Source organism: Lytechinus pictus, chromosome 10, assembly GCF_037042905.1.
Source record: "Lytechinus pictus isolate F3 Inbred chromosome 10, Lp3.0, whole genome shotgun sequence".
Lineage (NCBI taxonomy): Eukaryota > Metazoa > Echinodermata > Echinoidea > Temnopleuroida > Toxopneustidae > Lytechinus > Lytechinus pictus.
Window position 1 is genome coordinate 25551088 of NC_087254.1, and position 15500 is coordinate 25566587.

Below are 15500 nucleotides of genomic sequence, written 5' to 3' on the forward strand. Positions count from 1 at the left end.
CTTCAACATATCGTGTAAATTTGTCATGAAACAAAAAACTCTTTGAGCCTGTCGAACGATTAGCTATATTTACTAAGGGTGACGCGTCTCCCTAGCTACCAAGGGTTGTGTACGGTCGTACACATCGCACGACAGGTGCATCTCTCGCGTGGCAGCCGTATTATGTTGTTATCAATATAGCTCAGCGTGTAGAGACGCTGGCTTGCGAAAATAATCAATTATCTGCTGTGCTGTAGCCAAGACGATATAGTACTTTGATTTCTTGGACACATATTAGCATTTTGTTGATAATTACCTCAAGATGTCGTCACAGGACGTTATCAAGAGCACGGCGAAGAAGTTGTGAGTATATCCGGGAATAATATTTTACTCGGGATATATTTCACAGAAGTGGTAGAATATATAGATTCTAGTCTGAAATTGAATATAGTTCAGCATAGGATTGTCCTTGAATATTATGATTTTGTCGATCTGCTGTTGTACATGTAGTATACATATATACCATGTACACTTTATGAGCTCAATAAATAAACATGGTGATAAACAGAGATTTTAAAGTTTTATAATGTTCAATAGGCCTATTGTTCTTATCAATTAAAGGAAAATAGTCGAATGAATTAGCAATTAATTATTAATTGACTTAGAATTATTCTATAAGTGTTAAAGATGTGTTTTTTAATGATGGAGCTTTGTCAAGACCCCGGGGGGGCCACTTACATTGACGAGTGGATACCATGCGCGACCAAAAAAACACGTAAAAAGGATGTCTTTTTCACGATAGGGCACGTTACGTACGTAACGTGATAAGGGTGTCAAAAACACAAAAATAATGAAAAAAGGGTATCTATTTCGCTAGGACAATTACGTGTTTAGGGTCGAATTTTCGGGGATGATAAAACAAAATTAAAATGTTTTATAAAGGATGTCCTTTTTGCCCCAACACTTCGTGTTTAGAGTCCAATTTGCGCGAGGTGTAGAAGATGGGGTCGTACTAAACCAAATTAGGTAAAGCCGACGACCGAAGGACCCGTAACAATAAAACATTCCTGTACTTGTTTAGGGGTTCATTTCAGGGAATATTTGCCAAGAGTATCGTTTTGTTTCCAATACTTGTTAAGGGTAGGGTTTCACACGCCAATACTTGTTAAGGGGTGCATTTTCAGAATATGGAAATTACGTGTTTAGGGTGCTTTTCGAGACCCCATGGTCGCACATGGTATCCACTCGTGAATGGAACTGGCCCCCCCGGGGTCAAGACATGTATCTTGCATCTTGGTGACTATTACTTTAATGATAGCCCTAGTGTATTCACATCAGCACAGAAGATAAAAGTGGCTAATAATATTTCACTTTATTCATTGTTTAAAGTGCTCGATCCTTGACCATCTTCTATTCATCTCAATTATGGGCGTGGCATTTGTGTATATTTTCTTATCAAATATTTTTGAACTGTAAAAATATTGTACAAACAACATAACTCTATTATCATATAGTGCTTTTACATGTGTGCATACTTGTTAAAGATGTTGTCATTAGTTATTCTGAAGTTGCTCATTAACTTTCTTTGTTGATTTTTTTTTCTAGAAAATATTATATGGAGGTGAAACGTTTGGAGGATGCATTTGATCTGTCAGGACCAGACAAACCACAAAGACATTATCCTACTCTCAAACCGGTAAATTTAGAAATTATAATATATCATCTTTGCAACCATGAATCAAAGAAACAGTCATCATGCATCAAATCTGTACATCATTGTTATCATTACCATCATCATCATCATTATCATCATCATTAGCAGCATCATCAATATCATCATCATCGTCATCATCACCAGTTCACCACCATCATTACCATCATCTTCATCGTCATTTAGTCATTATTATCATCATTTGGGGTTGGGTCATATAGTAACAATAATGATTTTTTCAGTAACAAAAAAAATATAGTGATGATGATATTAACCTTTAAATGCTTGTTTTAAGATTTTCTTTGTCATAACTTCATTGAATTCACTTGGATTTATCTGTCGCAAATTATAATTTCAACAAATATTCTGATCATAAACAAGTTGCAAACACAGTTGTTTTCTTATCATAATCTTTATTTATTTCAATGAAAGTTGTGTTTATTTTCCTTTATGTCATCCTGAAAAGTCCTAAAAAATCATGCTGTCTTTTAGAAGTATTAATAATTTATTTATTTATTTTATTTTTGTAATTTGCAGAGACCCACACTCCTGTACGATGGTCTTCATGATCGATCGTTGAAGCACTATTTCAAGAGCCCTGAGGTCAAGAAACACATGACCCAGATGAGACCCAGGTCAAGTGCAATGGCCAGTGAAGACAAAGTCAGGTATGTAATGTGAACACATGAAAACAGTTCGCACCCAATCAAAATAATTTATTTGAATAATTTTAGCATTATATCATACTTAAACTTTGAAGGGAATATATAGTATTCATACATGTATTTATCAAATGAAGTGGCTGTTTAGATGGTTTCTTAAATCTAGAAATGTCTGCTTATGAATAGGAAAATGATGCAAACAGAAGAAAACTCTTCTTCCAGTCACTTAACTTTGTTCAGAGCTATCGTATAATTTTGTTTTAGGCAGGAGGCATTGGTTTTGCACCTTATCTTTATGAAGAGTAAACATGTATTCTACTCCAGATTGTGCTCTGTATGTCTTCATATTTGAATATATACGTACATACCTTTTTGATACACATACTTTTTAAACATAAACCTTTATAGACAAATATATATATCTATGTAGGAAAGGGATTGTGAAAAAAAAATAGATGGCATGATTTCCTGTTCCAAACTCTGGATGGTTGATGGAATCATAATTCTTTCTCTTCATTTGCAGGCGAGATGTAGACAAGTACATGACCAAAACACAGTACACGGTAAGTACGAACTTTCATGTGACCAGCAATAATGTCAATAAAAAGGGCTCATCGAATATCAATAGTATTTTGCTATTTATGCATTCAAACTTATTCAATCGATTGGTAGGCCCAGTGAATAGAATAATAGGTAAGGGATAAAGTCATTTGTATACATGTAAATATCCCATTCTATACCTTTTTCTATTCACCCTACTGTAGCATGATGTGTTATAAAATCCTACAGTGCATTTTATTTTTACTTTGTTTCAACAAAACAGTAAATATTCTTTGTGTGAACTTAGATTACCCTTGACTGTGCTTAGTAAAGACTCAATATGACTCCTTGTTTATTGTATTTGTCTTCAAATAACCAATACTTCTGCAATTTTATTTCTACTTGGCTTCAGTTAAACATCAAATATAACACTTCTTTTATTTTATTTATCTAAAAATAACCCAATTTCCCAACAATTTGGTTTTAAAATGTCCCTCTTTTGTCTCTTTTTTTTGCTACCACTTAGAACTTTGACGGTCTTTTAGACAGTATAATTGCCAAAATAACAAAGAACATCTTTAAGAGGCAAATTGATACTTATTAATTAAGATGTATTGACTGTGAAATCAGCACCAAACGCCAAGACTGTAATAGCTTGGTCACTGGAGTGTGAATCGGTGTATACAACAGACCAAGCCTTCACCAAGGTGTATTGTTATAGAGGGTCTATTATACCACTTTATTTTCAAAGGTTTGATAATGGATTGTGCTTCAGTGGAAGATGCTTCAGTGGGTATACTTTAATAGTTGCAACTTATTTCCTTTCTTCTACTCGGGATGTAACTTTCAGGGTACCATATGTTATCATACACAAATAACAGTGTGTGAGGAGCAATCAACTATGTGTATGTCATCTAAGCATCCCCATATGAAATACACAGTGAAGATTACATGTATATGATATAATTATAAAAAGCAATTTGTATATAATTGATGGACATCACAAAATATAACTATGTGTCTGTGTGCTTTGGAATATAAAGGGAAGAAAATGTATGTTTACTGAGTTCACTTTGTTGAATAGAGGTACATTTTGAATAGTTAAAAGAGCTTTTCTCTTGATACCCTGTCTCCTTATTAGAACCCATATTCTACCATCGTCAGACCAAAGGCTACTGCTCCTAAAAAGAGGCGGAGTAACTTTCGTGGCGGCCCTCTCATGTTAAGGTCTAAACATGGACCCTACCTCTCTAAGGGAGAAACAGAGAGATTGGTGAACACTGCCACAAAACTCCTTGTTGCATCAGTAAGTTTACATTCTTATTATAATATATTCATATATCATGAACACTGTTGTGAGTCCTTGAAAGTGGTGATTTGCTTATATCTTTAGCTTTGCAGTTTTATACATTGATACATGTAGGTGATGAAAATGAATTTTTGATGATGATATTGACTTGTTGATTCGTTTTTACCTAAAAATGATTCCAGAGCCTAGATAATGTTTTCTCTTGCCTATCGCTGTAGAACTGTTACTTATTGCTTTATATTACCCCTCTATGTTTCTATTACTTATTCAAACTTCTTTTATAGCTTACAATGTACTTTCTAGACGAAAAAATAAATCATTTGTGTGAATACATGCGCTCAGCACTAAATGTGTTTACTTTGTTCTTTTTAGGAAACCATTCCAATTGAGAATGGAAAGAAGAACAGGAAGTATTCAGCGAGGGTATATTCCACAAGAGAGATGGGTCCTGGGGGTAGTCTACCAATCATCGAATCATCAGCTACATATCCACCAAGGAGGCCCGACAGGCCCAGGTCTACCTATGGCATCAGACCTAAGTCTGCAATGGCCATTGAAGAGAGGCCCAAGACCTCAAGAGGAATCAGGCCCAAGTCTGCAGTGTACAATCCCAGTACTAAGCGATATGGGTAGGTGTCTTGCCGTTTGTTTCGAGTGAAATAAAAATCTATTATATTTTTTGAAAACTATTGATTTCCCTACAAAATTTGCTCCAAGCACAAAACCTCTGAGAGTATTGTGTAGAGTGTAGGCAGATCCATGGTATCAATTGCTTTTGACAGTCAGACCGCAGGTCCCTATGCTAATGAGCAAAAAGGCCAGAATCATCCAAATCATCTCGTGGCTGAATCCTCCTTGCAAAATCTCGTGATTCATGAGTTTTTTTTTCTCTAAGAATTTACCTGTTTTGACCTCAAGTTAAATGAAATATTATTGCACCATCAGATAGAGTAAATGTTATACTTTCATATTGGTCATTTATTTTGTATACAATATTTTGATAAATAAGTAAATTTCTGGCCTGAAAATGTGCCACAAAGCTGAATTTTCTTCCTCTGTTTTCTTTTGCAAATTGTGCAAAACTTTTTATTTTGAGCCTCAATGATATATATATATCACCATAAAGCTGAACTTCTGTACTTTCTCACACTGCCACTCTTGATATGCGGCACCTTTTAATCAGGTCAAGAACACACTTTTCCCACCAAGGTACAAGACGAGATTTCTGAAATGTTGTACTTGCATGAAATCCAGGGTTCTGATTGGCTGGATAAGGTTCACAGAACAACAGGCGCGGGTACTTTGAGGAGATTACCACATGGGAAGTGTGGCCTTCCCATGAACCCAGGCACTGGAACCGTTGAAATTTGCCAGTGTGTGGTCTCTTTGACCAATCAGAGTGCAGGTTTCTTGTTTTTAAGCTGCTTTATGTACTTGGCCAATGAAAAGTGTGATCTTGACCCGATTAAACCAATTCTTATTTTGAAACCTATACCATTTTAAAGCATACATATTCAGCTTTATCATGATCTAAAATCATTTGGGCTCAAACAAAAATAAAGTGTGAAAATAGCAGCTTTTGTCAGGTGAAAATAATTATTTTGTAGTATATTATAGATCAAAATTTTAACCTATATTACAACATTTTTGAATAAATTCAAACACATGACCTGAAAGAATGATTCTTCTTCTTCACAATGATACCAAAATCATGAAATTCGATGCACAATTAGAGCAGCAATGACTGAATGAAAAGAGGTGTTTTGGTCTGCATCAATCTCATTAAATATGCAAAACACCTCAAGTCACGAATATCACTTGGATGAAAGAAGCCACTTTCTTGGGACCTGCCGTCTGACTGTTGAAGATTCTGTTATCCAAGCTTTTCATATTGTAGCATCACTGAGCAGAATTTAGCTTCCTACTGTGAGCATGAAAGTTGCCTTTTTCTATTCAGGTTATACAATGAACTAAAAAGTACAAGGACTGTAAATCATTGTTCCTTATCTTACCATTAAGGATGTGGTGTTTGCATTATAATTTGTAAGGAATTATTGTTTATTTTCAATGACAGATATGACCAGTATGGGCAGAGGATCCGTATCAGGCCTACCCCGCCCCCTAACCACTACGAGGCATCTGAATCAGAGACTGAAGACGATATATCAGAAGATGCCCCAACCAATATACTGGTCCCAGTCAGGAGTGGTGCCTCACAGACCCCAGAATGGCTCAAGTATGTCATCTTGCTATGTATTTTCTTACTCACATGATCATGCATTATCAAGTTTATACTTTATGTTTATTACTTAAAGGAGAATGAAACCCTTGAAACCAGCTGAATCCATATCAAAGAGAAAAATCAAAGAAACATATTGTTGAAAGTTTGAGGAAGATTGAATGAATAATAAGAAAGTTATGAGCATTTGAATGTCGAGATCGCTAATGCCATGTAGATCCTCCCATTGGCAATGCGATCAAGATCTGTGATGTCACACACGTACAACTCCCTCATTACTTTAGTACTTATTTCACTTATATTCTCACTTTTATAGAGTCTATCACAAGGTGAGGTGTTCTCTTTATATTAGAGGACAAGTACAGAGGTTTCACAACATTATATAATTGATGAATCGTTTGTCATATGATTAGAATGAGCAGAAAGAGATGTTTTGGGGTATATTTTCAGTGTCCAAAAGGGGAGAGTTGTTCATCTGTGACATCATAGATCTTGGTCGCATTGCCAATGGGAGGATCTCCATAGCATTAGTGATCTCGACATTCAAATGCTCATAACTCTTCTATTGCTAGTCCTATTTTACTCAAACTTTTGTTGATCTTATTCTTTGATTTTTCTGCTTTCACAAAAGCTAACTTGCTCCAAGAGTTTCATTCTCCTTTAATAGATCAGACAAGTCAAGGACTGTCATAGTAGTCAACAGTTTTGTATAATTTATTAATAGTAACCTGAGGATGAAAATCTTTAAAAAGATGGTTCACTTGAATGTCATGATTATACATCATTATGAAATGTTTGGGGTAATCTTCCAGTTTTTCTTGATAGTTTATTACCATAAGATTCAAAGGATCATTTTATGATACATTCCTGTTGTAAACACGTTTACTTAGCCAGACAAAATAACAGATTAAAGCCATGATAAATGTATATCCATTGAAATAGGAGCATTTGCATTGCATTTATGTGTTTATATTATAACTGCATGTATTCCATAATTTGTTTTTCCTGCAGTATCCAGATGTCTAAAGTTGATATGGCCGGTGGAGACATGCAGTTGGTTGATGCTGATATGATGGAAGAAGAAGAAGAGGAAGATGATGATAGCATCTATCAAGAACCAACGATCCTTCAAAACGACATGGCACTGGTCAGCTATGACAACACCACACAGACCGGTGTGGAAACATCCATGCAAACAGTAGAACGCGACAACACTCAAGAAACTCAAACGCGGCGTGCCAACACCGTCGAGGCACTAACAGACCCATGGCAGGCAGAGATCTCCATGCAGACCGAACCTCCTCCAATCACCTCGAGCACTCAGACTGTCGCTCCTCCTCCAGAAATGAGCACACAAACTCTTCCCCCACCCCCTGAGATATCAACTCAAACGGTCGCCCCCTGTCCGGAAATCAGCACGCAGACCCCCGCCGTGGGGCCGGCCATGTCCACCCAAACCCTCCCTGAAATGAGCACACAAACAATACCAGCAGCAATCAGCACACAAACGGATGAACCGCCTCTGGAGATCTCCACCCAGATAACCCCCGACCCCACCCCTTCTCCTTCGGAAGAAGAGGAGGAGGAACTGGACGATTATGATCACTTGCGGCATGGTCCACGATTAAAATCAGGAAAGAGAACTGTATATGAAATGGCCATTCATACTGGTAATAGACTGGGTGCAAGCACAAGAGCCGATGTGCATATTATACTTTATGGAGAGAAGGGCAACACAGGAAAGATCAAACTTAAACAAACAAAGGAAACTAAGGATGGGAAGAAGATGAAGTTCCAGAAAGGACAGGTAAATTATCATAATGGTTTCTCTTACCCTCTTTTTAGCAATAAGATCGCTGGGTATTTTGATAACGGGCATGTTTCTACCACACAATTTTCTCAGATAGTTCTAATAAAACTACTCTATATTCAGTGTATGCTATTTTGGCACTGATGTCATTTCCCAAGTTCTTTGCACAGATACAAATTCAGCAATGAGGTACATAATTGTTAAGGAATATTCAATTTTTGCTAAATGATTCGAACTGTAATATGTAGCCAGACAACATGTGTATTTTATTGCAACAAATATCTATTGATTTTCTCACTTTGTCATATCAGCTTGCAGAGCAGTGTTTGTAAATTTTCTTTTGTTTCTTCTGATTTCAGATTGATGTCTTCAAGGTAGAATCCTTTTATGTAGGAAAGTTGGAGTGTATAACCATTGGTCACGACAGGAGAGAATTAGGTAAGTTGTGTAAAAGTCAAAAGTATTTATTTTAAGTGAATATTATTAAGTAGTTGATAAAATATCACTTCAAAGATGGGATATATTTGTTGTTTTGTGCCATTTTGCATTATTGTATCATACTTCTTGTTCAATACTATAGAAGGATGAAGTATGTTTTTAAAAACTTGATGCAAATAATACAAACGTGTATGCTTGTGGCATGCAATAAGACATATAAATATCAAGGACCCATAAGGGTCATGAGGAAAGGGTTATAGATCTCATGTTTATGAAGGAATGAAAACTTATTATCTTCTACTTCCACCAAGGTTGGATTCCAACTATATTTCTCCCTTTAATCATTGTTTTAAAAGCTAACCAATGCTTCTTGAAAACTCTTGTAGGAAATTTATTACCAAAAGTGTGACATTTGTAGACATAAAATTCATGATGGATGAAGCCTGTAATATATGAAAGTGAGCTTGCAATGCATACAAATTATTTTGTGCTGACGTTATTTTTTTTTTAATTACAGGTTGCGGTTGGTTCTTGGATAAGTTAATGATCAGGGAGTATGGTGATGATATCAGCTATGAGTTCGTAGTGGAGAGATGGCTCTCAGCTCAAGATGAAGATGGAAGGACAGTCAGAACACTACCGGTCACCAACATCATCATGGGTAAGGAAATGATGTCACACTTTTGTGATCATTATACTGTTATTTGAGATTCATGTACATGTACATACGCGACTCTTGCCCCAAAAACCCCAAATATTGGGGCATCCATATTTACACATATCCAACCCCTTTGTCCTCTTAATACATGGAGATATTCTACCGCTGCCACTCAAATTATATGAATTTATATCCATGCTGCCAATTATTTTCATATGAAAATATTTTCATCCTACCACTTGTTATATACAATGTATCTATATATCCCACCGCTACCACTCATTATTGAAATCTATATATCCCACTGCTGCCACTTGTTATATATCCCACCGCTACCACTCATTATAAATCTATAATCCCACTGCTGCCACTCATTATATATCTATATATTCCACCACTGCTACTCATTATATAATTATATATATATTTTCGTTTATTTTCGTTTATATTCTTTTGTGTCCCTCAAAGCCCTGAGGAAGACCGGTTACACGGTCGAAAGCTTGGCCTAATAAAGGACAATATTGCTACGTCTTGCAGCCTCTATATTTTGTCAAAGTCACACTTATATATATATATATGTATATATACATATATATATATAGATATATATATATATCCCACCACTGCTACTCATATATTTATATATTCCACCACTGCCACTCATTATATAATGTATCTATATATTCCACTACTGCTACTCATATATATTCATATCCCACCACTGCCTCTCTGACTCAAGATATCCCACCGCTGCCACTCATATATATATTTGTATATTTCCCACTGCTGCCACTCATATATATATATATTTGTATATTTCCCACCGCTGGCACTCATATATGTATCTATATACATGTATATCCCACCACTGCCACTCATAAAACATGAACTTATCCCACTGCTGCCACTCATGATGTAGATACCACATTCTGCCACATTCTATTCTCATTCACTCATTCATATTCCAATAAATTCTTAGATTTGAATAGAAGAAATCTTTTTTTTATTTTTTTGATACTTATGAAAAGTGTTTGATTTGGGCTAATACATTATTTTCTTTTATTTAGATGTGTCATCCAGTGGATCAGACAGTGAAGGCACAGACTATGTAGAACGTAGCGCCGACAGCAGCGTCTACACTGACACTGATCCTCATTTAAGCCAGATTACGGAGACAGACAGTCATTTCATCAGTGATGGTGGTTCTTCAAGATCAGGCCGCAGGAGGCGGCACCGTAGGAGACGTGTCGTGTCAACCACAACTGCCACTGAAACGGACAGTGACTCTGATGTCAGTGACACAGAGAGAAGTCATGGTGATCGCACGACAGATCACACATACAGCAGTGGGAGTGGTAGTAGCAGTGATGACAGTGGAAGCAGTAGCGGTAGCGAAACGGAGGGTGGGGATCAGAGCAGCAGGGGACGGGGAGGTAAAGGTGATGGGGATAGTGACCATGGAGGTAGAGGAGGTCAAAGGGGGTACTTCAGGGGTGGGGAAGTGGAAGAGCCGCAACACTCAGAGCCATTACCGACAGATGTGAGAGATGCATCAGTGTTGATACCCAAGCAATCAACACCAATCAACTCGAGGCATCCATCGCCTCATCCTCCATCATCCAGCGATGAGAAGAAGGGACCTGATGTCTACATGAGTGGATACCTGGTAAGAAACATGACTACACGTACATCATCTCATCAAAGACAAAAGGACTGTCATGTTCTTGACATTTGGATGATCCCATAATCAATCTCATCAAATCATGTATGCTTTCATCTAGCATGTACAAGAGGATGCCAAGATAATTTCTTTCAGGTTTTAACTTACAAATATTCAATTATCAAGGATTTGCACAGTACAGGTTTTGATGTATTTAATATTTATAACCCACATTAACCTCATAGATTTCAAGATACAAAAAGATGAAAAAGGATACATTCATGTTGAAAATTTGGTTAGAGAATGCGAATCAAGTTTAGAAAATGGTAATTTCCTCATCGAATTGAAGCACATGTATGCCCCAACTTGGATACAACAAATGCAAATTTATGGTATAATAGTAATTTATAAAGTTTCGTTGTTTTCTTACCAATTTTACAAGTCAATATCAAAATCATAAAGAATATATTTTCAAAGTGATTTTTTCATCATTCCTTTTGTTTCTAAAGGCTGGCATCAAGGCAAAGGAAGAGGCAGACAGGAAAAAGAAAGAGCAAGAAGAAGAGGAAGAAGAAAGGAAAAGGCAAGAAGAGGAGAGGTTATTGTCTGGTCCATCTATCCATGAATGCTGTAAGAAAGGAGACCTGGATCGAGTGAAGGCTCTCATCAAACTCAAACCTGAACTCAAAGAGTAGGTTAAAAATCTTACACTACTCGATCAATGGAAACAAATTCTGTTGATTCCTGTCAAGAAATTTGAAATCAATACAGCATACTGTTTGTGAACAAAATTGAACAAAATTATATAAGGATTTTCAAAAATATGTTTTACCCTAAAAAAAAACTACATGGAAAGAACAACTATGTAGGGTTTTTTTTTAATGTGCAGATTTTGTTTCATGCTTCATTGTTCCAGTATTGAATATTTCATTACTTTTTAAATTGTTTTAATGATAGTATTACAAATATTTCCTATGCTTATTCATTTTTTTCTTTCTTGCAGTACTCCCGACGAAAGGGGATGGACACCGCTTCATTGTTCAACAAGCTCTGGTAATGTTGACATCGTCAAGTGGCTCATTGTCAGTGATGTCAACGTCAACATGCTCACCCCTACAGGCTACAATGGAATGCACCAGGCTGCTATGAATGGCCATGTAAACATCATGATGGTACTGGCCGCTATGGGGGTGGAAATCAACTGTAAGACAGTGGATCAGCAGACGCCCCTCCACCTAGCTGCTATGAGGTGAGAATCAAATCCTATGACATTTACAAAATTGAATCCTGTAAACCTATTTTGTGTGAATATGTCATAAAAATCATCCCATTGAGCTGATCATTTAAAACTGTCATTTATATTTTCTTCTTCTTTACTCACCTCAACATTAGGATGTACATTGAGCATTATGATATGAATTTAGAAAAATGTGAATTTGTATGAATTCTGTAATATCTAAATCCTCTCTTATCCCAAAAGGCATTTCCACAGTGTAAATTTATAATTATAATGTATTCAGCTGACAGTCCAATTTTGCACACGTATACCTTGTTTTGATTTCTTGTATTATTTGAAAAAAGAGGTATTTGTTTTTATATTTGTTTAGTTAGAAGTTATAGTAGCAATCTTGTAAATGCAGAATTACTTAACTTCGGAAAATGACTCCTCGTGACTCATTGAGTGTCGTCCTGTACGTATTTGTATAGAAAAATTCATTGATAGTTTTGTTCTTGTCTTCCCAGTGGTCACATAGATTCCTGTCGGTGGTTGGTAGCAAATAAAGCCTGTGAGGACTGTGAAGATATCATGGGTAGGTCTGCACTAGACCTGGCCTCAGACTACCAACACTCTGATGTTGAGAAGTTCCTTACATCTTGTAGGAAAGAGCTCAAGCAAGAAGACAGTTCACTCTCTCAACTCAGAAGCCAGTAAGTACATGGTCTTGTTTCATGTGGGGAAATCTTTCTTGTAATTGGTTACATGATCTGTCTGTGGACCCTTTGATCATGGACATTCTTAATTGGCGGATGATTAGAGATTTCAAGGCTCTCTGATATTGGGCTAGTCCCAGCTATTTGAAATTTACTAACATGTCTTAGTGGAAGTTTAATGTGTTTTTATTGCTACAGTTGATAAGTTTCAGAAATAAAAAGCAATGACAAGGATACCTTCTAATTGAATAAAGTAATTGTATCAAACCATTCTGTACCGAGATATATGTGTAAAAATGTTTTATCATTGCAGGAATGCATTTAACACATATCTTGTGCATTTAACAACTTTTCTGCACTTATGCTTTACACAAAAACATGGGCCGATTGCATTCTGTATTTATAAATACTGTATATTCCAATGTGCCTCAATATTTCTTTTTGTTAGTGGCATTGTATTTGTATGTGTTACTAAATGACTGCTCATTTTCTTTCTCAATAGGTCACCGACTAGATCTCCAAGTCAAGCTGTGACTAATGAAACTCTATCAGAAGAGGTGAGATATGTTAGAATCTGAATATTTCCAAAGAATCCTGAAGAAAAATCACCCCAAACACAATAGTGAATAAACAACAAGAATTTATTCTTCTGTAGAACATGTACTGAAAATAAATGTCATTTTCTTACCACTCTCAGGCTTGTTCATGTTTAAAAGAAAATTATGAATGTATTATATTTGCTCACTCTTTACTTCCCCAAATGGAGAAATAAAGGTTTATAACATGCAAATATATGTAAAGCCCCCCCCCCCATTTACATAATTATCAAAATCAATCATATATGCATCAAGTATTCAACCAGTGGCGAACCGTGACCCTGATTAGACAATGATTGGAGGGGCACTGTATTGTTTGTGAACAATGCTGTGCCCCTCCAATGCTTTGACTCCTCCGGGTCATGGTCCGCCACTGTATTCAACAATAATATCAGTTTGAGAATTGAAAAAAAATCCACTATAAGTCATTACCTGTATTATTGTGAGAAACTTAATTGTATATACTCAAGAAAATAATTGATTGCTCCTCTTTCATGCCTATAATTTGAATAAATATTTTGAATAGAGAGTGAAATTGAAATACTTGTGTAAATCCTTCATTAGAATAGGAGGAACTGCAGGTGTAAACATAAAAGTATCAAAAATCAACTTAAAAAAAAAAAAAATGTTTCATCTCTGTTTTCATTCAGGATGCTGGTGCTGCAGGTGGATCAGATAGCAATAGACCAGTCACCCCAAAACAATCAGAAAAGAATACTCTCATGGTAAGTTGATCTTTGGTTCTATCTGCAATTAATGTTTTCAAATGAAATCTTTGAATATTAGCAGTTTGTCGCTGAAGATGATATTGGAGGAAATATGATTTGACCACATGTATAAACTACAATACGGATTGCGACAGAGGGGTTACTTCATATACTGCACTCTTAAGTCATCAAGAGCGTTTCATAAATGTGTGTTAAATCACATATGCTCAGCCATTTTGATTCACGTTTTAAAGACTTCCTGTGATGTTATTACTCACTGCAATTATATAGTCGAGTTTGGCATTAACTTCTTCATTTTGTTTTTCTTTTATGTTGTAGGCGAGGCAGAAATCTTTCCACGAGCAGCAGAACAAGATGTCGACATCGGGAATGAGTTTTCTTGACAGCATCCGAGCAGAATATGAAGATAAAAATCAAGAACAGGCTGCTTTCTAAGCAAAATCATTACTTTATGGTAAACTCACGAATCGGAAGCAAAAGCCAGGCTGCCTTAAGCTATGGTTTATAGATGCATGCAAAAGGGACTTCAAAGGCTTGTGGACAGACCCAAGCTTTCTGGAGACTCTAGCAGATGATAGGGAAGCATGGAGAAAAGATCAACAAGGCATTACCATTGTGTAGAGGAGAGTAGAAAGAACAGACCTATAAGATGTATTACTAATATTATTACCAGAAAGAATATGAATTCCTTTAGTTGATTCAGGAGAAATTCTCAAATGAATGTAGATTAGAATGATGTAGGTCAAAGTTTGAATTATTCACATCCATGTACCTACAATGAGCAGTAATATATGTACTTTCATATGATATTTCATGGTATTGAAATAATCCAACAAAATAGAAAGGAAGAGAAAATACTTCAATGTCATATATTTTTGACATAGAAAATAAAGATATATTTGATCTGATGATCTTGATGAAGGAGAATGATTGATGTTTGTGCCAATTCTCGCATAATAATCTTTCAGCATCCTTATTTTAAACATGTTTAAAGCATATTTCACACATTCACAACTTTCAGATATTGCCCTATTAGATTTAATGAGAAAGTTGTTTAAAGGCTGATAAATTGTATGAAAGAAAGAAAATCATTTTCCCCAGGATCTATCTATTTTTTAATATATGGAAGATGGAATATGACAAAGCACAATGTTGCCTAATTATATTTAAGAGGTTAAGTGGTCATGCATTTCAGCAGGTGAATTAGGTAACAAAATACATATCAAGAGGCCCAGAAC

General features: G+C 36.0%; 1 protein-coding gene across 1 annotated transcript; it reads left to right on the forward strand.

Moving 5' to 3' along the window:
- The first annotated feature begins 96 nt into the window (after positions 1 to 96).
- On the forward strand, positions 97 to 15164 carry LOC129269368 (uncharacterized). The gene is made up of 17 exons (XM_054906857.2): positions 97 to 342; positions 1585 to 1675; positions 2228 to 2358; positions 2876 to 2915; positions 4034 to 4198; positions 4574 to 4830; positions 6276 to 6437; positions 7452 to 8247; positions 8610 to 8688; positions 9206 to 9349; positions 10414 to 11012; positions 11516 to 11697; positions 12010 to 12255; positions 12750 to 12935; positions 13441 to 13495; positions 14185 to 14259; positions 14581 to 15164. The coding sequence occupies exons 1-17, from the start codon at positions 302 to 304 to the stop codon at positions 14695 to 14697; spliced, it is 3366 nt and encodes a 1121-aa protein (XP_054762832.2). The 5' UTR covers positions 97 to 301; the 3' UTR covers positions 14698 to 15164.
- Positions 15165 to 15500: the final 336 nt, after the last annotated feature.

Coding starts and splice junctions, on each gene's coding strand:
- LOC129269368 (XM_054906857.2), top strand. CDS start 302: ATGTCGTCACAGGACGTTATCAAGAGCACGGCGAAGAAGTT. Junction 1,676..2,227: donor ATTATCCTACTCTCAAACCG/GTAAATTTAGAA, acceptor TGTAATTTGCAG/AGACCCACACTCCTGTACGA. Junction 11,013..11,515: donor TCTACATGAGTGGATACCTG/GTAAGAAACATG, acceptor TTGTTTCTAAAG/GCTGGCATCAAGGCAAAGGA.